The following is a 23,977-nucleotide window of genomic DNA, read 5'->3' as shown; positions in this document are numbered from 1 at the left end:
GTCAGAAATGTTAGTTTTTCCGATTACAGTTAACTTATTTGCCATGCAAGTTTGTTAAAATGACGTACACGGAAAGCGGGAGTAAACTTATATTTAAATATGTCTTAATGTTCAAGCTTAACTAGTGAAGTTTATGTATTTGTTTGATTTGTGCTTTTATTTTGCAACCGCTCAAACCGGCGTTACGTCAGAAGGCGGAGCCTGACACGCGCTGATCTATAGAACATCTGCGGGGTACTCACAGGAGGAAGTTCAGTGGCTTATCCATATATTTATGCGACTTCCGCGGCTCGCGTGACTCTTTCATTGTCCTGGAAAACAGCAGTAAGCGAAGCTGTTGTTGTTCTGCCGGGAAAACCCTGATGTGTGTTTTTCTACAGCGAACTTTTCTGAGGGGATTTTGTCTTGACTCACTGAACAGGTAAGATGTTTTAAAGGCATATTCCTGAGAACTGTTGTTTATCAGTGAGCTGTAGTCGCTGTGGTTTGTGTTGGGAGGTTAGTCTTTAAAAGTAGTTTCTGTTTTTTTAATTTTCACTAATTATCTGTAATATTTACATAAAATTTTATTGTACAAGCTTAAAAGAGCATCGGGACGTCTTTAAACAGACATGATGACCAAGAAGCTATAAAGACATTTGAGAATATTCTGATGGCTTTTAGTGATCCGGTTATGAAGTAATAAAATGATTTAAAATTAGTGTTTCACAGGTTTATTGAGTTTAAATGCTGTGTGCTTTTATGTAGCTTTGTTAAAACAAACTGTTGTAAAGTAAAAACAACTGGTCCTAGTGGGACTTTAATTTATTTTAAAATATTGATTAGTTCTCGTTTATTTTCAGTTCCTGACATTCAGTATCAGAGCTGATAATCTGACTTTTCCTTTAAAGATTAACCTTTAGTTAACTTTTCTAACCTCTGTGGTTCATTTTGTTGCCTCTAAAACAGATAAATCATCTATTATCTTGATCCACACGAAGCAGACAGAAACTGAATATTTTATTGGATTTAGGATGAGAACAGCTATCAGCTTCTTATACTTAATTAAAGAAATGTTCCTTGGTAATGTGATGATTATAACTGGTATTTTTCACGTAAAAACAGGAAGAATTCAGTCTTTATTTCAGCATTTATCTCAGCTTGGAGCGAAATGTTTAATAAAAGTTTAATAATTTGAAGGAAAAGGAGACGAATCTAAAAACATTTTCTCCATCAGATCAGAAATGCAGGCTGAGAAGCTGAACGTAGCAACACTGGCTAAAAGCATGATGCTTATCAGTAGTAGTATCAGTATTATCAGTAGTAGTATTAACAGAAGTATGTACAGAGATCTGCATGTATTTTAATAAGGAAACATTACTTATTTACCTGAAATAATCATAAATAAAACTCTTAAATCGACGCTGGGCCTCCTGGTTTCAGCCTAAACTTGGTTCTATTTAAAAATATAAATGAATTTATCTGAAAGCGTCTCTTCAGGTGGTTCTGAGAGGTTCTGCTCCAGGATGGAGGTCCGGGTCAGTCTGACACCAGATGACAGGAAAGACGTTTTACTTTCTGAAGCTGAAAATCCCACCGCCGAGCGGCTCGCTGCCTTCTCGTCAAACGTGACACTTCCAGTTAATCTGGAAGGCGGAGAAATGAGGAAACGAGTCGATTACAGGAAGCCTCCACTGAGCTGCGGGTAATTAACGGTTTCAGCAGCTTGGAGCTGCTGAAGCTCGTTAACGGGTTTAATTAAAGAATAAATGACTTCAAACAGTTCGTCAGCAGCTGAAATTCAAACCTGGCAACATGCTAACTAACAGCTAAAAGTAGCAGCACAAACTAAAAGTAAAAAAAGAGAAAAGTTGTTTTTTAGACGACGGGAAGTTTTGATAAAAGTCTGTTTTTATGGCAGTGAAACGTTTTGTTTGCAGATTTAATTCAGAATAAAAACAGATGAAGATGTTTCTGAAATAACCCGACCTTCATCCCTCTCAGCTTCCTCCTCTTCATCAGAGCAGCAGGAACTTCTGTCCTCAGAAACAGGAAGTTGTAAAACGCCAACCAGCAGCAGCTCGCCGTCATGAGTTCGGCTCATGTGACTTTCTGCCGGGTCATTGTTTACGTGTCTGTTTTCATGACTCAGCAGATTTCCTGAACACCATGACTCGCTGACAGTCAGCTGACTTCCTCCCCGGCTCAGACGCCCGCCATGCCGCAGCCCAACGGGTCGTTCTCCATCAACGCCGAGGCTCCGGACGAGAGCGCCGACAGCAAGGCGCTCCTCCAGGATGGCCGCGGTCAGTTTCCTCGTGTTTCCTGCCTCTTTGTGTTATTTAACTCTTTACGGTTAAAGTTTAGCTGCCCTCCATCAGATCACATGAAATAAACTCAGCTGAGTTAGAGACTCACAATAATCTGGACATTTATTTAGAAGAAAAACAAGAAATAAAAAGCTGAGTTGTGTATTTTTGTTCTGATGGCTGCAGTTTGGATTAATCAGCTGATTTTTCAGGATTTATTTACTTTGTTTAACTGAAGGTTTTGTTTTAAAACCTCCTTTTTTCTCTGGATGATTCGTTTCTTTAACTGAATGAGTTTGTGAGCGAAGAAGAAGAAGAAGAAGAAGAACCCCACCCTGACTCTGAGTGTCGCCCCCTGCAGTTCCTCCTCAGTGCTGCTCGGCGCGACTCAACCTCGCCCTCCTCATGTTCCTCGGCTTCTCCGTGGTCTACGGCCTGCGGGTCAACCTGAGCGTCGCCATGGTTGCCATGGTGAACGCCACGGACCCGTCGGTGGACCGGAACACGTCGGCGGCCCCCGCCTGCCCGCTGCCGGCGGGCTCGGGGAACAGCAGCGGGGCCCCGCAGCAGCCGGACGGGGTAAACGCCGCTCAGACATGGTTTGTTTTCGTGTTTCCTGCCTCCTGACTCCTCCCCCCTCTCCCCTCAGACCCCCCAGTACCCGTGGGACTCAGAGACCCAGGGCTGGCTGCTGGGGGCCTTCTTCTTCGGGTACCTGTGCACGCAGATCCCGGGGGGGTACCTGGCCGGTCACTACGGGGGGAGCCGGTTCCTGGGCGTGGGTGTGCTGGGCACAGCGGCCCTCACCCTCCTCACCCCCCTGGCTGCTGGCTGGGGGTCCCGCTGGCTGTTCGCTCTGCGGGCGCTGGAGGGCTTCGGGGAGGTACGCTGACGTCGCGTCGCTTTAAGGAAATGTTGGAATATTTTACAGCTTTTATCTCACAGGTCAGCAACTGGTGGCTCCCGGGCCGTGTGCGGGCCGCCACCTCGACCTGTTGGGCCCACAGAGTTTAAAATTAACTTTCATGACTGAATGCTTATCACCCGCCGCCTCCAGGGTTTCACACTCAGATCATCAAACAGGATGTCGAGGGGGCCATGTTGTTCAATCCTTCAAAATAAGAGCCATCTCATGTGATGATAACAACTCTCAGCTGCCTCCAACCGTTACTCCATATCTGTAAAGTTTACTGAATCAAAGCCTTTGTATTGACAAATGTTGATTAGCTGTGGCGGCCATCTTGAATTGGGTGGACTGTAAAGGTTAGTCAGTTATAGACATACGCCTGATCATTGTTCCCTGAAATGTTTATGAGATATTTTGCTAACAGAGTCCCTCAGCGTGCACGTTGGGAGCGACTCTCAGCTGCTACCACAGCTGTTTTCAGCCAATCAGAGCGCTCCTTTGTGTCATGTGATCAATCGTTGTTTTCATCAGGGTTTTCTTGTTGAAATGATTTTTTTCCCAGGGTGTGACGTACCCGTCCATGATGGCGATGTGGACCCGCTGGGCCCCGCCCCTGGAGCGCTCCCGCCTCATGACGCTGTCGGGCTCCGGGGGCAGCTTCGGCGCCTTCGTGGCCCTGCCGCTCACGGGCTTCATCTGCGAGAAGCTGGGCTGGCCGGCGGTCTTCTACCTCTGCGGTCAGTGTCAGGAGGGCAGCAGATCGGTGTAGTCGTGACTCGCTGCCGTCTCTGACCCGTCCCGTCCTCCGTCCTGCAGGGGGCGCCGGCTGCCTCTGGTCCATCTTCTGGTTCGCGTTCGTGTCCGATGACCCACACACTCATCGTCGAATCAGCGAAGAGGAGAGAGATTACATCGTTACCTCCATCGGCGCTCAGGTGAAACTTTCAAAATAAAATACCAGCTTTGATCAGGAGTTTTAAATTGGTTTACTTCCTGTTTTCACTTCTGCTTCTGATCTTTCTCCCGTCTCGGTTCCTCAGGGGGCGGGGTTTATTGTTTAAAGATAAAAACTTCCTCTTTGCTTCCTCAGGGCACGGGTCACGGCTGGTCGCTGCCGCTGCTCTCCATGGTTCTGTCCGTCCCGCTGTGGGCCATCATCTTCACCCAGATGTGCTCCAACTGGACCTTCTACACCCTGCTCACCTCGCTTCCCACCTACATGAACGACGTCCTGCACTTCGACCTGCAGTCGGTCCGACTTCTTTAAATCCTCTCAGTTTCAGCAGGAACATCAGCTTCAGTTTGTTTGAAAACTTTATTTCTGTTTTTTACGAATCAAAGAACGGCTTCCTGTCCGCCCTGCCGTACCTCGGGAACCTGCTTATGTCACTGCTGGCGGGCGTCGCCGCCGACTTCCTGATGGAGAGGAAGGTGTTCAGCACCACCACCGTGCGGAAGGCCTTCACCTTCACAGGTCAGGTGACCCCACCCTCAGGTCAGGTGACCTTCACAGGTCAGGTGACCCCCCCACACCCCCACAGGTCAGGTGACCCCCCCACACCCTCACAGGTCAGGTGACCACACCTTCACAGGTCAGGTGACCCCACCCTCACAGGTCAGGTGACCCCACCCCCACAGGTCAGGTGACCCCACCCCCACAGGTCAGGTGACCCCACACCCTCACAGGTCAGGTGACCCCACCCCCACAGGTCAGGTGACCTCTTCCTGCCGCCCTGAGCTGAGGAGCGAAGCGTCTCTCAGGGAATAATAATCAGTAAATAATTGTTTTTCTCGGACAGATTCTGATGTGAGACGAGTTCAGTGACCCTGAATCCAAACTGTTTCCTGTTTTTAGCTGCGAGCTACTTCTGCAGACTTTGAGCTGTTTTAGCTGTTCAGCGTTCGGCTGCTCCCCTTCAAACTTCATTAAATCTCTTCAGATCCGTTCAGCAAACTGCTGATAATTCAAAGTAATGTTGTTTCTTTGATCTTTTTTCTGCTTTTAGCTTTTGACAGAATTTCTCTTCTTCTCTGAGTTTTAGCTGTTTCCTCTCAGCTCAGGTTTTCTTTTTGCCGTGACTCGTCTCCGCAGGCCTCCTGCTGCCGGCGCTCTTCCTCGTTCTCGTCAGCTATGTCGGCTGCGACCACGCCCTCATCGTCACCTTCCTCACCCTCTCCACCAGCTCTGGAGGCATCAGCTCCGCCGGAGTCTTCATCAACCAGATCGACATCGCCCCTCGGTGGGTTTAAACGCCGAGTCGCCACGCCACGCCCGTCTTTTTACCTGTCGAGTTAAAAAAGATGCTTCAGTCTCTGAGTTTAAGATGTTTGGACCAACATCGTCTGTTGGAGCTCAGAGGGGGTTTTAAAGACGACTCTCAGCTACTACCAGCTCAGTATCTGTAAAACTGACTGAATTTGTGTTTCCTAACGTCAGCTGGCTGTCAGTTCATGAGATATTTTGCTAACAGACAGCCTCTGTTTATTTCTATTATAGATCTTCATCAGTTTATGAGGAACTCAAAGTTTTAATCAATAAAAATAAAGTTTCTTTTCTTCCTTTTAAAGCTGCAGACTTTTAATTGGATGAGAGGTGAAAGTCTGACCTCTGCTGCTGAAAATCTGCAGCTTCATTCTCAGCTGGTATTTAAATTAAATGATCCATCCATGATTGAACCTTCACATTAAAGTCAACACAGGAACCTGAACTAAAACTCAAACAGATGAAATGAGTCGTGTCCCCGCGGCGCTCAGGATTCCTGCCCGTTGTTGATCTTTGAGTCGTTGGTTTTTCCCGGCAGGTACGCAGGATTCCTCCTGGGAATCACCAACACGTTCGGGACGATCCCAGGGATCATGGCGCCCATCGTTACGGGACATTTCACCGAAGACGTGAGTCTGACAGGAAATCTGTTGGTTCTCACGCCCCTCATGTGGTTGTTTTACCGTCCTAATTGATGTTTTCATCCCAGAATGTCCTGAATTAGTCACAGCTGGTTAAAAGTCTCGCTCTTCTCTGGTCGGCAGCGCTCCTTGGACGGGTGGAGGACGGTGTTCTGGGTCGCGGCGGGGATCAACGTCGGCGGCGCCGTCTTCTACACGGTGTTCGGCAGCGGGAGGATCCAGCCGTGGGCCAACACGGAGGAGAACAGGGCGGAACCGGAGAGAACGAGGGCCAGAACCGCCACGCGGTAACAAACGGGCGAGCGGGTGGAGGGCAGCGGCTCAAACGCTTCACCACCGCCGCTGGACTCAACCCAGATTCATGACGAGCGAAGAGGAACGTTTCTGTCGCTGGAACGACGAGAAGCGACGACAGCAGGACTGGATCAGGAGCAGAAAGCTCTGAATCCCCGACGAGTTTTAGAATCAGAAAAACGATCAAATGATTGAGATTCTGCCTTTTTCTCCTCTTCAAAGCGATCTCTCTCCGTTTGAGATTTAAAAAACGTTATTACGGGTCTTTAGTTTGATCAAGCTGCCTTCACGCTGTGTTCAGGAATCAGGACGTGTTTGTTTGTTGTTTGTTTGTTGGTTTAGGTCATTGGGTCGGTTTTGTTTGTGTTTACTCAACAGAAGTTAAAACGAGCACTTTAACGACGGTTCTGCTTTTTATCTGCTGTTACTTTTATAAAATCTGACCGTTTAAGGAGCCATTCGATGCTTTTTCTGCACAAAATCCTCAAAGGCAACATTGTTGTGAGGAGCTTAAATGTTAGATTGTTACAGAAAATCTTCTGAAGCATTGAGCTCCGATCATAAAACTCATAAATCAAACATAAATAAGGTTTTTATTGATTATTCTCTGATTCATCTGTGGTGAATAATTAATTCTCAGCAGTTATTTCTGGTTAATTTCACTTCATGTTAACATTACCTGATGTGTTTCATCTTCCCTCTGCTGAGAATTTGGTAAAAAAAAAAATATTATTTTTGTTTGGATTCTGATCTTTTCTGGATAAATTCATAAACAGATTCAAAGCTGAAGAGTCAGTTTGAATCAGCATCATGTTGGAGTTAAATTAGCTGAAAATAAGTCAGATTTAAATGTTAATTCTGCTTCTTTTAATGAAAACTTTAAAGATAAAACTTCAGGCTGAGCTCAGAGAAATTAATCAACAGGAGCTTCTTCTTTTTCTTTAGTTTCTTATTTTGATCTTTATTTGAACAAACAGTAGATTCAGTTTTGGGTTTTTTTTAGCCTTGAACCAAAACTTCACAGACAGGAAGTTAAACTCATCGAGTTGTTTGTGTTTACAGGAAAACTGGACTAAATGAAGCACTTTTCACTTCTCTTAAAACACCAAATGTCTAAAAGCTGCAGCAGAATCCTGCAGCTTTTAGACATTAAAAAAGACTTTTTCAGGTTTTTACTTTCGTTTCGAGGTTCACTTTGTGCCTTTTGTTGATTTTTCTGTCACAACAGTCTTAATTTCTATTTTATAAAAATCTCTTTATGTGAAATGACTCATAATAATAACTCTTTGATTGTATGGCTGTGATGTTTGTAAATGGAAAGGAAAATGTGTTTACCTGTTCTGTGTTTTAAAACGTCTGAAAGTGAAAGAAATGGCTGCAGATCAGCACGACTTCCACAAAACGGGTTTGGATTTATTATTAAATACTTTTATTTTAATTTCCTTTGTTCATGTGTTTTATTTAAACTATTTCAAATCTTTTGGGCTAAAAGAGACAAAAAAAAAGAACAAATTGCTCTAAAAGTATTTTTCTTATATCTGTACATCTACTGCAGATTTTCTCTATTTTTACTTTTAAAAGACATCTTGTATTTTTATTTATATTAAACTGGATTTAAAACAAGTCAGGATTGGATGGATGGATGAATGAATGGATGAATGGACGCAGTTCCTCTCATCAACCAGCAGAGGGCGCATGAGAATAAAGAGACTAAAATTAAACTTTTAGTTTTCTGATTTAAATAAAATGTTTTCTTTCATTTTAGCATCAATCTGCTGCTTGTTTTATTGATTGATGATAAAAATATTTAACCTAAAACAAACTAAAACTAATAAATGAAAAGATTGGATATTAAACAACCAAAAAAATAAAAGTAAACATCAAACTGAAGGGAAATAAAATTATCTACTTACATCTGATTTGTCCTATGATAAGACAACTATATATTTTTTGAATAAAGAGTGCTTGTTTTGCTAAATTTAGGAGAACTTTAGGTTTTTAATTAACTAATGTGTCTTTTTGATCACTTTGTCGATTTTGTCTTATTCAGACTTTTTATTTTCATGAATTTGGAAATTTCCAAGTCAAATAAAAATTCAAGAAATTTGATTGGAAACAGAAAAATAATAACACTTAACAATATTACATATTATTTTTATTAATATTTATTAATATATGTAATCTTGGTGTTTTATTTGAAGGAGAAAGCCATTACATATTTAAACCTTCTTGTTTTAGAGTAAAGAATAATAATAATCTTCTGCTTTCTGTGGCTTATTTTTTTGACACAAAGGTAAAAGAGAGTCTTGAATAAAGAATAAAAGCTGTTTGGAGAAGTTAGAGAGCAGAGATAATCCGTTTATCCTCAGAAAGCCTGACCTCATCAGAAACTCGGGGGGTGTTGTGTCTGTTTCTGTTACCCGGCAGGAACTTGCATCAGATTTCTGAAGAAGGACCCGGATGTTTACGGTTATCCCCGGCTAACTGGTGCAACGCCAAATAACGTCTCCCCGACGCGATCATTTTCAACCATTATTTTACCTCGTTTTCTAACGCGAAATATTACCTGTAAGGGTTATATCGCCGATAATAAAATGACATAATCAATATGTCGCTGAGCTATTTTTAGGCGGTTTAGGCGGTTTTTTTATTTATTATAAAAATCACAGATTAGCAACAGCATGCTAACTAGCTAACGTGTTATCTGGCTAGCTAGCATCGTTAGCTGGTTAGCTCAAGATGCTAACGTTTGATTCCTGTTTTTTATTAAAATATTAGTGTGCGTTATAGGTTTATTTCTCTATACATTTGCTTCAAATTATAATTAAACATTATGTTATTATCTCTTATTAGCATCACGTCGTAATCCATGTGTTTATTATTATCCTTACAAATATTTTTCCTAGTTCATTCAAACAGAAAATATGTTATTTTAATTTTGTTCATTTGTCTGAAAGGTTATTCAGTAAAACTTACATATTATGTTTTTTTCTGTCCAGTTTGGCATTAAATTTTCTCTTAATGTTCTTGTGAGGCACTGAAATGTTCAGTATTGAATAAAAATAAGTGCTTTTTTCCTCTATTTTATATTTTCTTATAGTTTTGACAGCACACATACAACAAAATCAAGTCAAGGTAAAATATCAGTAGAGATAAAGTTTATTTATTTATAAACAACAATAACAACCAAATACTGAATATACAAATATTTAGAGCAGAAAACTTTGTTTTATTAACAGACATTTTATGACCTTTAGTTACAGTAAATAATTCAACCGGATGTAACTAACTTTAAGCTGGGCTGGCCTTCAGTCAGCGATCAAGGTGATAGCAACCAGAATAAAAGTGAAAACATCAGCTAATCTAGCCTCTGAATGCTTCAGGGTGTGATAAACGCGCCTCCTTCGCAGCATTCAGGATGTGAAACAAATGCAGATGATCTCCTTGATATTAAAACGTTCTGGTCTGAACTGTTGAATCCTAACGGGGCAGACAGCAGGAGATCTGGTTCTAACAATCTGGTTGATTTGCGTTAACTGTCTCCTCATTTCCATACGCTGTGCTGACATCGCAGTTCGGACTGCGTTACCCTCGGCTCGTCTGAATGAAAGGGAGAGTTTCTGAATGCTGGCAGGGATTTAGAATCTGCTCCCACTCGTGTTCCTGAAAACCAGCTGAACGAGATCCAAACGGTCCCACCTTCTAAACCAGAATCTCAGGAAACCGAACCGGTCAGATGGTTTTCTATTATTTTACAGCCTGATGGAAACCTGGACCAGACTGGTCGGTATCTATCCGTCAGATGTTCAGCCCCCTCGTCGTCATGACGACGGCTCAGACCCGAAGATGACTCACGGCTGACGAGCTGCCAGGGAGGCTGTTGAGTCACATTCCCCGCTCCTCACGTCGTCACACTTCCTCCTCCGAGCCCAGCTGCTGCCGAGATCTGGTTTCCACGCCGATCTGCGTCCCGGTCGCCCCGAGGACCAACTTTAACGACACCTGTGTCGAATCTGGCATCTCATGAAACGTCTTTATGCTCCGGTTTCAGCTCATTCAGTCCTTTAGGCTCAAACAGCCTCATAAAACTGCAAACCAGAGTCTTTTATTTATGTTGACACAGTCTCCTAAAATTGGAGTAACTGCAAAGTTTGTTTGCTTAAATCTAACCTTAAACAAGCTTTGAGCAGTTTAGGCAGCTTTTGAAAGCCTTTGGTTCTCAGAAAAACATCATTAATCTTCAGTAAAATTGATATTTCTCAGCCCCTGCAGTAGAGACAAGCCTCCATTTTGGAGATCTAAAGTCTCTCCAGGTCTAATCGATGTCCTGAACACAGAACAACCTTTAATCTGAAAACGCTTCACTTCCACCCTGCTGGAAAAACAGGTTGGGTCAAACATCAACCCTGCCTCCTCGACACGTTGGATGGATTTAAAACAAACCCAGACCGGTTTGGTCTTGACCTCTGTCAGCGTTTCTTTAATAAGCTGACACTCGTACCTCGCTCTGCGCCCCCTCACCTGAGCCGGCAGGTGAAGGAGGTGGTCACCTGAAGCCCAGCGGAGGGATGTCAGCTGCTCCGTACTGATGAGGAGGAGGAGGAGGAAGAGTTTCCCCTCCCGGACCTCAGACACATTCTGTTAAAGTTATCACATTTTAATGATAAATTATGAACAACAGGATGTTTACGTTGGTTCAAGATGAAGATTTATGGATAAAATTTGCCTCATTAAGTGTGTGTGTTAGCAAAATATCCTTTAGGTCTTTGCCGTGCCAGGTGGGCGGCGTGCGTTCAGTCTGGTTCAATCAGGACTTGAATCTGCGTCTCAGGACCAGCAGGAGCTCGTCTCTTCCGTCTGTCCTCTGTTTGAATGCAAATGTTTCTGAGACTGATCTAATCAGGGGGACGAGTCGTCCCCGGGACACCAGCAGGGGGTGGACAGAAGGACAGGTGGGTGCAGGGGCTTCAGATCATCCGTCTTCCTCTTATCCGTGGTTGGAGATAAACCCAGGGATCCCAAGGCGTTCCCCAGACCAGAGAGGATCCAGAATCCCTCCAGAGAGTTCTGGTTCCAACCCGAGGTCAGGAATCTGCTCCCTCGCCTGTCCCCCCACCTCGACGGTCCTCCTCGCAGCCGGTGGGCCCACACGGAAAACAAAAACAGTCGATTTAATCTGTGATCTGCGGCTGCATCCAGTGTGACTGGAAGCAGCAGGGGTCAAAGGTCATTCTGGGTATCTGATTAAACTGTCAGTTTCAGTCCTGAAAACAATCACAGAAAGTGAACTTTTGTACTTTTGTTTGGCTGTGACGTTCCGTTCATCAGCCTCCATGATGTTTTGTTTGTGTTTTATTTAATGAACCTGTCGTTAGAAAAGAATCAGACCTAACTGGGACGTGTTGCTGCTCTGTTTGGAGGCCAGAACACCAGGCAGGCCCGCTGGATCACACCAGAACCCTGCAGAGCTGAGCCTCTCCTCTGCTGGAGACAAAATATGAAGAATGAAGCTGATATTTGTGTAAAAACCTGCGCTGACTGAGGCGCAGATGAACATCTGTGACACAGTTAGGATGTTTGAGCTCAGTTCTACCAGGATGATGCGGTTCTGCTGCCTGCTGCGTGTTTCCCCGCTGAGGCGTCGCGCGGCTGCGTGATGACGTATCTCGCAGGAATGCGTGTGATTTGCGGGGCCCGTCAGGCCGCCTCCCCGGCGGTATAAAATGGCCCGGTTCGGCCCAGTCTTCCTCTTTCTGTTACCTGGCTAGGGGCAGCAGCTTAGGCCGTGAAAACCCTGAAACACCGGTGAGTTGAGCAACTTCCAGGCGGGATGTGGGCTCGTTTATCCGTCTGAGAGGACTGTTTTTAAAGAGAAAGAAAAAATATCAGATTCATGAGTTTTCAGCTTTAGCTAAAAGAAAACTTAAGAAGTTATGTAACTCGAACCTGTGGATTTAAGGAATTGAATTTAAAACCATTTAAAGCTTTCTAACTCATGGGGCTAATCGTATTTAGTTGTATTAAAAATAACTTATTAAACAATGGATGGAAACTGAGAGAGGAGAACCTGCGGGGTTAAAAGGAACAAAGGAGGCTGGAAAAAAAAAGCCTCCATCCGAGGATGCTTCGGTGGCATTTCTCCCCTCTCCTCCGGGGAACAACTGTCCATGTCTCCCAGCAGCAGCTGTCGGAGTCCGGACGGGATGGACTCTGAATATTTGGAGGTCTTTGTAACTTTATCCGACGTGGCCGAGAGAGGAACACGTGTCTGGGCTGGCCTCGGGCCGACTGCGGCCTGCTAGCCGCCGCATGCTAACGGCTAACACTCCGAGCGAATACCGGCCATTAACGATTAAATTAACTCGTTAAGATTTTGTAAATGAGATTTAATTTAAACTAATTTAAGTATTAAATAATGAAAAATAATTCTTTTTAGGTGGTGGTTTAGCTTTAACCGGGTCTAGTTACCATCGCCATGTTAGCGCTTTTGTTAGCTTGGGGGGGTGTTCGGTGTGACCGACGGGGAAGCGCTGACGGGACTTTAAAGAAATCTAATTTTTATTTTTCTCCCGTGGCAGAAACTAACACAATGGGAAAGGAAAAGACCCACATCAACATCGTGGTCATTGGCCATGTCGACTCCGGCAAGTCCACCTCCACCGGCCACCTGATCTACAAGTGCGGAGGGATCGACAAGCGAACCATCGAGAAGTTCGAGAAGGAGGCGGCTGAGGTGGGTCACTCGAGTTGGGATTTTTATTTTTCTTATTAGTTTTATTTAGACTGTTAGTCATAGCCAAGATGGCGGCGTCACCGTGCCTGACTGCCTGGCACGAGGGTGTAGCTGGAGCCATGAGCGCGCATGCGGGGTGGGGCTTCACGGCGGGAACGGCTAATGGTGACGGTGCACTCCTGCTGCCTCCAACACGCCACATGTGGATCTTTACCGGTTTAAGCATTAAATAAGCCCAGTTTAGTTTTATTCATCCAGTAGGATGATTCAATGGTTTTTAATTGTATCAACAGTACATTAAATTTAAATATTTATACTGATTTCACTATGAAAAATGACACAAATGACCATGACTATTTTAAATCCTGCTTCATGCCTTTTGTTTTACACTACAGTACAATATTAATGTTTAATTATGGTTTTTCAGATGGGCAAAGGCTCCTTCAAGTACGCCTGGGTGTTGGACAAACTGAAGGCCGAGCGTGAGCGTGGTATCACCATCGACATCGCTCTGTGGAAGTTTGAGACCAGCAAGTACTACGTGACCATCATCGACGCTCCTGGACACAGGGACTTCATCAAGAACATGATCACTGGTACCTCCCAGGTAACCAAACGCTACAAACTTTGACTTCCTGCAGGGTGTTCTCCTTACACATGTGTTTAAACTTCTCTTGTTGTTCCCCCCAGGCTGACTGCGCCGTGCTGATCGTTGCTGCTGGTGTCGGTGAGTTCGAGGCCGGTATCTCCAAGAACGGTCAGACCCGTGAGCACGCCCTCTTGGCTTTCACCCTTGGTGTGAAGCAGCTCATCGTTGGAGTAAACAAGATGGACTCCACCGAGCCCCCTTACAGCCAGGCCCGTTTTGAGGAAATCCAAAAGGAAGTGAGCACCTACATCAAGAAAATCGGCTACAACCCCGCCGCTGTTGCTTTCGTCCCCATCTCCGGATGGCATGGAGACAACATGCTGGAGTCCAGTGACAAGGTACGAGTCTGCTGGTTTTATTCATCCTGTTTAGGGTTTAGGCATATAAAGCGGAAATTCTAAAAGACTTTCACCTTTCTTGCAGATGAACTGGTTCAAGGGGTGGAAGATTGAGCGCAAGGATGGAAACGCCAGTGGAACCACGCTGCTGGAGGCTCTGGATGCGATCCTGCCCCCCAGCCGCCCCACCGACAAGCCCCTCCGTCTGCCCCTGCAGGACGTCTACAAAATCGGCGGTAAGACCAGAGAACTTCAGCTTGCTGCACATTTGTTTGTTGTTTTGGTATTTATGCTGTTTGTGTTTTTAGGTATTGGAACTGTCCCCGTGGGCCGAGTTGAGACCGGCGTCCTGAAGCCCGGCATGGTGGTCACCTTCGCTCCCCCCAACCTGACCACCGAGGTGAAGTCTGTGGAGATGCACCACGAGTCTCTGCCCGAGGCCGTGCCCGGCGACAACGTCGGCTTCAACGTCAAGAACGTCTCCGTCAAGGAAATCCGTCGTGGCTACGTCGCTGGTGACAGCAAAAACGACCCACCCAAGGCTGCCGACAGCTTCAACGCTCAGGTTGGTGTTAACAGAGTCGAGCTTGGAGTTTGAGACCCGAGGGTGGATGTCTAACTTCAGCGCCTCTGCAGGTCATCATCCTGAACCACCCCGGTCAGATTAACGAGGGTTACGCCCCCGTGCTGGACTGCCACACTGCTCACATCGCCTGCAAGTTCAAGGAGCTGATTGAGAAGATCGACCGTCGTTCCGGCAAGAAGCTTGAGGACAACCCCAAGTTTGTGAAGTCTGGAGACGCCGCCATCGTCAAACTGATCCCACAGAAGCCCATGGTTGTGGAGTCCTTCTCTAGCTACCCTCCTCTTGGTAGGTTTTTGCACTTAAAGCGACTTTAAACGAGATGAACGTGTTGGTGTTCTTACTGACCCCGCCCGTCCTTCCAGGTCGTTTTGCCGTGCGTGACATGAGGCAGACCGTGGCTGTCGGCGTCATCAAGGCCGTCGACACCAAGGAGATTTCTGGAAAGACCACCAAGGCTGCAGAGAAGGCCCAGAAGAAGAAATGAATGGTCATGCAGGACATTCATCGACCTGTTGTGTGCCGGCAGCTGCGGGCCGCTCCCACCCCGATCTCTTCTTCCCATCCTGGCTCATCTTCTCTGAGGCACAGCTCTCTACTCAAGGACTGGCTTATGCTGATTAAAACCCATCGCAAAAGTTTTCGCAGGAAAAAGAACTCTCTCAGTTTAAGTTGGAAATGGTTTAGAACTGTATCTCAATCTTAAAATGCCACAAATTAATTGGAAAAAGAAGCTGCTGGTAACTAATAAAAAAATAAATCTCTGTAAAAATTGCAATTTGGCTCGTCTGTATCCTTCAGTGTTGCGGTTGGTTTAGGCGTTATTTTGTCTGACAGGCAAGCCTGTGACTTGCAGCTGTTCTCGGGCCGAGCCGTCCGTGTCCGGTGATGCGCTCTTTGTCCAATCACCGCCGCAGGAAGCGCTCGAGCCCGGCCAATAGCGCCCCAGATTCTACTTTGACAGCAACCAGAGCCTGCGCAGCCCTCCCTCCCTGCTGCCGTATAAAAGCTCTGTGCAGACCTCATTCTGTCCTTTTTGCCTCTTTAAAGCAAGGATTTCTTGGTAGTTGCTGGACACAGGTCGGTGCAGTCTAATTTTAAAAATGCATGTCTAAAAACAAATAAGGACAAGTTTGGGTTTACAATTCAGACAAAAGGATTTATTTACGTTCTGCATGGCTGTTTAATTGATGTTACTCTATTTGAGCTTAAAACCAGAGCCATTTTAATCTTATAATCATTGATTAGTTACAGGAGAAATGGGTTAAAACTCGACTGTTATGGTTGTCCTTTTTTACCTTCGTGAACGCGCAGCAGGGTGAGCGGCGCGCGCTCCCGTCAGAAAGAACATGGCGGATGAGTGCAACATGGAGGCTGGGAGCCGGTCACGCTGCGTGACTCAGCGCCGCTTTCCGGTGTTGTGTCGAGTTGGGTTCACCCGTCTGGATCGGGTTCCCTTTCATAAAAGATCAAATGTATGTTTAGAAAATGACTTAACATTAGTAGAAAGTCATTAAAACTAATTTATAAAATGCTGCTGAGTCACCATCTTGTGACGTACTTTTCTGAGCTGAGGGTAACTGAAAAATCGGGGGTACCAAAGTTGACAAAACACCAGTGTCGTCAACGAACGGTCCTTGTAACTAAGGGGAAATGTTTCATAAAAATTCCGGTATTGAAGTGTATATAATTAGTACTTTATGAGCTTGAGTAATAAACTGTTTTTTAGAGGTATTTATTAAAGGTGAAATGGACAAAATTCAAATTGTTTAGCTAGCCGTTGTTAGGTGCGTGACTTATTAGCAAACGTCCTCGGACCCGTTCGGCTCCCCTCGGGCGTCCCTCGGTTTTTAAGGGGGAATGGGGGGATTTTAAAAGCTTATCACGGCCTCATGTGTTTCCAGCCGGTGAATCAAAATGGGAAAAGAAAAGACCCACATCAACATCGTGGTCATCGGCCACGTCGACTCCGGCAAGTCCACCACCACCGGCCACCTGATCTACAAGTGCGGAGGGATCGACAAGAGAACCATCGAGAAGTTCGAGAAGGAGGCGGCTGAGGTGGGTGCGCTGGGTAACTCCGCCCCCCGGTGGCCAAAACGCGTCACTGCAGCAGAGTTGGAAAAATCCACCAAAAATAACTTTTACACCAAAAAACCGGAGATTACTACAACAAACATGAACTGAACTACAATCAAAATACCTGCCACAGTCAAGTTACCTTAGAAAAACAAAAAAAGCTACAGTTCTGTGAATTTTACAGACATTGATTTAAAACTTGTAGCTGAAAGTTATTTAAACACAGTCCAAAACTCTACTCATTACACAAGAGCTGTGCCTTCAGCTGTTAATAAACCAAAATATCTGTACATGACGTACAGCCAACCTAATTCAAGATGGCTCCCCAAAGATAACTGATAAAATGGCTTTAACTCAATAACTATATGACTCATTTTTTCTGATTTGCATTCCTTTCGGGAAATCTGGGCCTTTAATTATTAAAGTTTTGGAGATTGATTGTCTCTCCAGAAATCAGAAATCTGGTACAAACACATCCCAGCTGAGTTATGAGTTGGTTTATTGATCTGTAAATCTGAGCGTAGACTTGAATTAATTACAGCATAATAAAGTTATTTAGTGCAGTTATAAACATTTCTGTTCCTGGATGATCTGATTCTGCAGATGGGCAAAGGCTCCTTCAAGTACGCCTGGGTGTTGGACAAACTGAAGGCCGAGCGTGAGCGTGGTATCACCATCGACATCGCTCTGTGGAAGTTTGAGACCAGCAAGTACTACGTGACCATCATCGACGCTCCTGGACACAGGGACTTCATCAAGAACATGATCACTGGTACCTCCCAGGTAACCAAACGCTACAGACTGTAACTTCCTGCAGGGTGTTCTCCTTACACATGTGTTTAAACTTATCTCTTTTGTTCCCCCCAGGCTGACTGCGCCGTGCTGATCGTTGCTGCTGGTGTCGGTGAGTTCGAGGCCGGTATCTCCAAGAACGGTCAGACCCGTGAGCACGCCCTCCTCGCCTACACCCTCGGTGTGAAGCAGCTCATCGTTGGCGTCAACAAGATGGACTCCACCGAGCCCCCTTACAGCCAGAAACGGTTCGAGGAGATCACCAAGGAAGTGAGCGCCTACATCAAGAAGATCGGCTACAACCCCGCCACCGTCGCCTTCGTCCCCATCTCCGGATGGCATGGAGACAACATGCTGGAGGCCAGCGACAAGGTGAGCGGAGGAGCACTTCCTGCGAGCGTCTCGGCTCTTTGACTTCACTCACTTCCTTGTTTCTGTTTGTGTTCAGATGAGCTGGTTTAAGGGATGGAAGATCGAGCGGAAAGAGGGCGGGTCCTCAGGTGTGACCCTGCTGGAGGCGCTGGACTCCATCATGCCCCCCAGCCGTCCCACCGACAAGCCGCTGCGTCTCCCTCTGCAGGACGTCTACAAGATCGGAGGTGAGCTTTCTGCTGATGAGAGCGTCTCTGAGACGGTTCCTGAAAGTCTGAGCGCCGTCTGTGCCTCCCTTAGGTATCGGAACTGTTCCCGTGGGCCGCGTTGAAACCGGCATCCTGAAGCCCGGCATGGTGGTCACCTTCGCTCCCCCCAACCTGACGACCGAGGTGAAGTCTGTGGAGATGCACCACGAGTCTCTGCCCGAGGCGCTGCCCGGCGACAACGTCGGCTTCAACATCAAGAACGTGTCGGTGAAGGAGATCCGCCGTGGGAACGTGGCGGGCGACAGCAAGAACGACCCACCTCAGGCCGCCGACAACTTCACCGCTCAGGTGAGGCGCAGGAAGTGTTGTCGTTCTGTTTCCTGTTTCCTGACAGGAAGCAGCTTCTGAAACGGCGGCAGAAAGAAGGAGAACCTGGTCAGGGCGGTTACCGGGTCTGATCGCCGCTCCTGAATGTTTTCCCGCGCAGGTCATCATCCTGAACCACCCGGGTCAGATCGCCCAGGGTTACGCCCCCGTGCTGGACTGCCACACCGCTCACATCGCCTGCAAGTTCAGCGAACTCAAGGAGAAGATCGACCGCCGCTCCGGCAAGAAGCTGGAGGACAACCCCAAGGCGCTGAAGTCTGGGGACGCCGCCATCATCACCATGGTGCCTGGAAAACCCATGTGTGTAGAGAGCTTCTCCCAGTACCCCCCGCTGGGTGAGTGAGGTTTTTAATCAAATCAGTTTCCTGTTTCCTTCTTCTCTGATTGGTCGGCTCACAGGACACGCCCCCAAATGAGTCACAACTTTGTTCCTTTTTATTTAGACTTTTTTTTAAAATCTGTCCGTCCTCTTCCCTGGTTTGTGTGCCGTTATCCACAGATAAACATTTTCTCTTCGTGGTTTTAGGTTTTGAACAGACTCGTGTTTATAAACGAACAGGAAACTGAAGCGTTTCTTCATCTGCTCTCAGGACGCTTCGCCGTCCGTGACATGAGGCAGACGGTGGCCGTCGGCGTCATCAAATCCGTGGAGAAGAAGGCCCCCTCGGGTGGGAAGGTCACCAAATCCGCACAGAAGGCAGAGAAGAAGAAATGAACCGTCATGCCGCCTCCTCCACCCCCCGGACGCTCGGCGCCGTCGTCTCCGAGGCACGGCTCTCTGCTCAAGGACTGGCTGATGCTGATTCAAGCTCATCGCAAAAGTTTCCGCAGGAAAGGAAGCTCTGCGCCTCCGACAGGAGGTTATTAAGCTGAAGCCAAAACAATAAAAGTCTCAAACTTTGCCAAATCACTGTTTGGTTTCTGTGTTTTTCTCCCCAGCTGGTCTGTGATCTGTGACCCGTTTCCTCCAGAAATACAACTTTTATTCTTTTTATTTGATATGAATATAAAGCTGCTCTCAGCTGATGGTGCAGATATAAAATAATAACATCTGGATCTTCCTGAAAACTCCTGAAGAAGAAGTTTAAGCTCCAAGAATCCCAGACGTTTTCCAGTCATTCGTGAGCAGATTTCAGGTTTCAGGTGTAAATATTCAAACAAAAAGTAAAGAAATGATTCAAACCTTCCTGCAGAGGTTTGGCTGTGAGTCCAGATGTTAGACAGATGTTCAGGTTTGTGTCAATTAAAAGATCCAAAGCCTCAAAAAACAAAACCAGAAAGAAAAACTAAATATTTAAAAAAGTCTGAGGCGAAGCAGAATTCAAAAAGATCAGATTAAACATATTATTATTATTATTATTATTATTATTATTATTATTTTATTTTATTTATTTTTTTTTTAAATCTTTATTTGTAAAGCAGTAGCATTGTACACCAACGACATAAAAGAACAAACAGATAACAGCAAAAATATATATAACAAAATAGCAAGGTGAAAAATAAAAAATTAAAGAAAAGGTAGATAAAACAACAGAAGCACATTAAGATATACATATATGTATATATAAAAAATAAATAAATAAATAAAATAAATAAATGATATATATATGCCAGGGGGGGTTTAAATAAAAAACAAAGAGAAGTAGTGTCAAGAAAACCGTTTGGAGAGAATTAAAGAATATTAAATTTGCGTAACAAATGTACAGTTTTAATGGCTTTTAGATTGTCAGATGACTCAATGAGATTGATGTACATATTCAATTCTTTAATAAAGAGGGAGAATAAAGGTTTGCTATGGCTAAACTTGCTTTTATGTATAAAAAATTTAGCAAGAAGTAAAATAAGGTTGATAACAAAAAAGGAGTCCCAGTTCTTCTTGTCAAAAGCTGTAAAGCCAAGGATAATAGATTCAAAACTGAGACGAGTTTGCGGGGAAATAGAAACAATAAGGATCATAATATCATCCCAAAGTTTTTTGGTATAGTCACAGCTCCAAAACAAATGATACATGTCTTCAGTTTGAGTACCACAGAAAGAGCACAATGTGTCAATATCTTTCTTGAATTTACACATATATTGTTTAGTTGGGTAACATCTGTGGATAAGTTTATAAGAAATCTCTTTAACCTTGTTGGTAACAAAGAATTTGTTAGGAAGAGACCAAACCTTCTTCCAAATAAGACCATGAGTTTGGTGCCTGTTCCAAAAAGCAGCAGTACAAGGTTGAGAGATGATCAACTGTTGGAAAAGGGCTCGAATTTCTTTGTTTTTGGAATTATGTGCCAGACAAATTTTAGCAACAGAAGTATCCATTAAATTGCATGAGGTGGAGACTGGTTTCTGACTGATGATGCCTTTCATAATCATAATAAGGCCAGAGGGAATGGCATCAAAGACAACAGCGAATTCCTTAGCAGTTACAGGAAACTTAAAGTGAGACAGAAATTCATTGTAGCTGAACAACGACCCTTGATTATTAAATAGCTGCCTTACATACAATATATTATTATTTTTCCAGTGGTCAAAGTACAGAGATTTATTCTTGTATAGAATATCCTTATTGTGCCAGATTATACATTTGTGAGGAGAATAGTTGTGCTTGTAGATCAGTAACCAAGACAGCAAACATTGTTTGTGGAAAGCGGACAGTTTGACTGGGATTTTTTCAGGATTAAAATTACAGAGCAGAAGAAAATCAAGACCACCTAACTGAGAGAATATATAATGGGGAATGAAATTCCAACAAGAGGAGGGACATGACAGGTATTGTTTGATCCATTTGACTTTGAGTGTGTTATTTAAAGTAGAAAAGGTTAGAAAATCTAGCCCCCCCATATCAGTTGGGTTCATGATAACGGACTTTTTAATGTAATGGATTTTGTGTTTCCAAATAAAATTGAGTAGTAACTGGTCAATTTCTTTACAAATGTTGTTATCAACAAAGAGGGGCGATGCCAAATAAACCAAACTAGAAAGGCCTTCTGCCTTAGACAGCAGAGTCCTTCCCCTCAGAGTCAGATCTCGATGCAGCCAGAGGTTCAGCTTGGTTCTAGTTCTGGAAATAGCTGGAGAAAGGTTTTCAACACATCTATTTTTGTCATTCTTAGTAATGGTAATTCCTAAATATACCACATTCTGTTTAATAGGGATGTTGCTTATAGTGGGTAGAGTGCAATCCTTAATGGCAAAGAGTTCACATTTATTGACATTTAGATATAAACCAGAGGCTCTAGAGAAGAACTGAATACTATCAAGGGCAAGGGGAACTTGTTCAGAGTCACGCAAAAAAAGAGTAGTATCGTCTGCTAGTTGGCTTATTAGTAAACTTCTGTTTGCTATGTTGATACCTTGTACAGGACTCGCTCTAAGATGAGTTGAAAGTAGTTGACCAGCTAGAAGGAAGAGATATGGGGAAACAGGACAGCCCTGCCTGATGCCTCGATGCAATTGAAATCTGGGAGAGGTTCCAGATTTTAACTTTATCGCACTATTGCCATTAGCATAAAGAGTTTTAATAGCTTTAATGAAGATGGGACCAAAACCAAATTTTTCGAGAGCTAAAAATAAGAAGTTGTGTTCCACAGAATCAAAAGCTTTTTTGAAGTCAAGAAATAAAATTAAACTATTATCTTCAATTAAATCTGAATAATCTATTATATCAAGGATCAGCCTTATATTGTTGGATATGTGACGTCCTTTCATAAATCCTGACTGACTTTCCTCAATAATATCCTGTAGAGCATTCTTAAGACGTTTGGCCAGCACTAAAGCAAGTATTTTATAATCGTTATTTAACAGACAGATAGGGCGCCAGTTGTCTAAAAGAAGAATGTCTTTTTTTGGCTTAGGAATTAGGGTGGTAAGTCCTTGAGTGAGAGTAGCAGGGAGGGATCCCCTCTCAAAGCTTTCCAAATATACCTGTAGAAGAAAGGGGGCCAGCTGTTTGGAAAATAATTTATAAAATTCTGAACTCAAGCCATCTACTCCTGGAGATTTGTTCATCTTGAGGTGTTTAATAGCATCAAGGATATCAGGTAGAGAGAATGCTTGATCACAAAAGAGTTGATTACTTTCATCAATTTTTTTAAAATTTGGAAGAGCATCAAAGAACTGTGCAGCATATTCACTATTATATGTGGAGCTGTATAATGATCTATAAAAGTCTGCACAGAAGGAGGCAATTTCGCCGGGATCATTGCAGACGTTTTCATTAATTTGGAGTTTGTGTATGGTATTAGAGTTATAGCGGCTCTTTTCTAATCTAAAGAAGTATGCAGAGTTCTTTTCACCTTCTTCCAACCATCTTTGTCTGGATCTAATGAAGGCCCCTTTTGCTCTCATTTGATACATTTCATCTAAACTGTTCTGTAATTGTGAAAAATAATTTCTCTCCTGATCCGACATTTGATCCACTGATCTCAGGGAAAGCGTCATTAAGTTTGAAATGATAAAATCTTCAGTTTGTTTCTTTTTCCTAGATATTTCCTTACCACATTTTCTTAGATATTTCCCTATTTCAAATTTCATTAGCTCCCAGTTTAACCCAAAAACATTCTCTGTATTTGCTTTGGACCAGTATCTATCTATCAAAGAAATAAGGTTGCGGATGATATAATCATGCTTTAAAAGCGAGTTATTCAGTTTCCAAAAAGTGAATCTCTTTGCACTGTCTGACTGAAAATGTAGCTTCATGTGTATGGCACAGTGATCTGTAAGGGGAGTAGGCAAAATACTACTATTACACATTTCTGATAAATGGTCAGGCACTAGCCATAAGTCGATGCGGGATTGGGATGACCGTTGTTTGTTATGCCATGTATACATTCTTTGCGAGGGGAAGTTCTTTCTCCATATATCCACCAGACCAAGCCGTTCTATAAAGGCATTTAAGTAGTAGTTGGCATTATTGGAGCAGTGCGGTGGCCATCTATCAAGTGCGTTATCAGGAGTAACATTAAAGTCCCCTCCTATTAATATGTTAGCACCAGGGTATACATTTAACCAGTGAATTAACCGATTCTCAATATGGGAAAGAAACCTAATATTGGTATTTCTTTCATTATATCCATAAACGTTAATGATGATACATTTTGAAGAGGAAAGAAAACAATCAATTATAATAATTAAGTAGTGCCCTTCATGGTCTGATTCGGTTTTTAATATTGAAAAGTTGGAGTTTGAATTATTTTGAAGAATACAAACACCTCCTGTACGTTCTGAACCATGAGACATCCAAACATTATTACCCCACTGAGACTTCCATAAAGTCAAGTCAGTAGAAGTAGAGTGACTTTCTTGGAAAAAAACAAAGTCAGTTTTCATTTTTTTAGCAAACAAAAATAAGGCTTTACGTTTGACATCATCACGTAACCCCCTGGCATTAAGGGAAACAAAAGATAAAGACATGAGTGCAAAGTGGAAGAAATAGAGCTGAGCAAATAA

At 44.0% G+C, this 23,977-nt stretch overlaps 3 protein-coding genes across 4 annotated transcripts; all 3 read left to right on the top strand.

Annotated features, from left to right (window-relative positions):
* Positions 1–258: 258 nt before the first annotated feature.
* si:ch1073-513e17.1 (sialin) lies at positions 259–7,831 on the top strand. 2 transcript variants are annotated; one of them, XM_017436351.2, is made up of 11 exons: positions 259–421; positions 2,135–2,285; positions 2,650–2,867; positions 2,938–3,171; positions 3,758–3,932; positions 4,012–4,130; positions 4,286–4,447; positions 4,537–4,669; positions 5,288–5,435; positions 5,997–6,087; positions 6,223–7,831. In XM_017436351.2, the coding sequence occupies exons 2-11, from the start codon at positions 2,198–2,200 to the stop codon at positions 6,388–6,390; spliced, it is 1,536 nt and encodes a 511-aa protein (XP_017291840.1). In that variant the 5' UTR covers positions 259–421; positions 2,135–2,197; the 3' UTR covers positions 6,391–7,831. The 2 variants fall into 2 exon arrangements, with proteins under 2 accessions (XP_017291840.1, XP_024866379.1); XM_025010611.1 differs by having other exon boundaries at positions 2,132–2,285.
* A 4,229-nt stretch (positions 7,832–12,060) lies between these two features.
* Positions 12,061–15,474, top strand: LOC108247921 (elongation factor 1-alpha). Its single transcript, XM_017436340.3, has 8 exons — positions 12,061–12,198; positions 12,972–13,126; positions 13,554–13,733; positions 13,817–14,113; positions 14,199–14,349; positions 14,422–14,678; positions 14,750–14,984; positions 15,062–15,474. The coding sequence occupies exons 2-8, from the start codon at positions 12,983–12,985 to the stop codon at positions 15,181–15,183; spliced, it is 1,386 nt and encodes a 461-aa protein (XP_017291829.1). The 5' UTR covers positions 12,061–12,198; positions 12,972–12,982; the 3' UTR covers positions 15,184–15,474.
* Positions 15,475–15,646: 172 nt separating this feature from the next.
* Positions 15,647–19,442, top strand: LOC108247920 (elongation factor 1-alpha). Its single transcript, XM_017436339.3, has 8 exons — positions 15,647–15,776; positions 16,601–16,757; positions 17,379–17,558; positions 17,643–17,939; positions 18,016–18,166; positions 18,240–18,496; positions 18,636–18,870; positions 19,126–19,442. The coding sequence occupies exons 2-8, from the start codon at positions 16,614–16,616 to the stop codon at positions 19,248–19,250; spliced, it is 1,389 nt and encodes a 462-aa protein (XP_017291828.1). The 5' UTR covers positions 15,647–15,776; positions 16,601–16,613; the 3' UTR covers positions 19,251–19,442.
* The last annotated feature ends 4,535 nt before the right edge of the window (positions 19,443–23,977 follow it).

The sequence above is a fragment of the Kryptolebias marmoratus genome, linkage group LG5 (genome assembly GCF_001649575.2).
Source record: "Kryptolebias marmoratus isolate JLee-2015 linkage group LG5, ASM164957v2, whole genome shotgun sequence".
Taxonomy (NCBI): Eukaryota; Metazoa; Chordata; class Actinopteri; order Cyprinodontiformes; family Rivulidae; genus Kryptolebias; species Kryptolebias marmoratus.
This window is presented reverse-complemented; position numbering and strand designations above follow the sequence as displayed.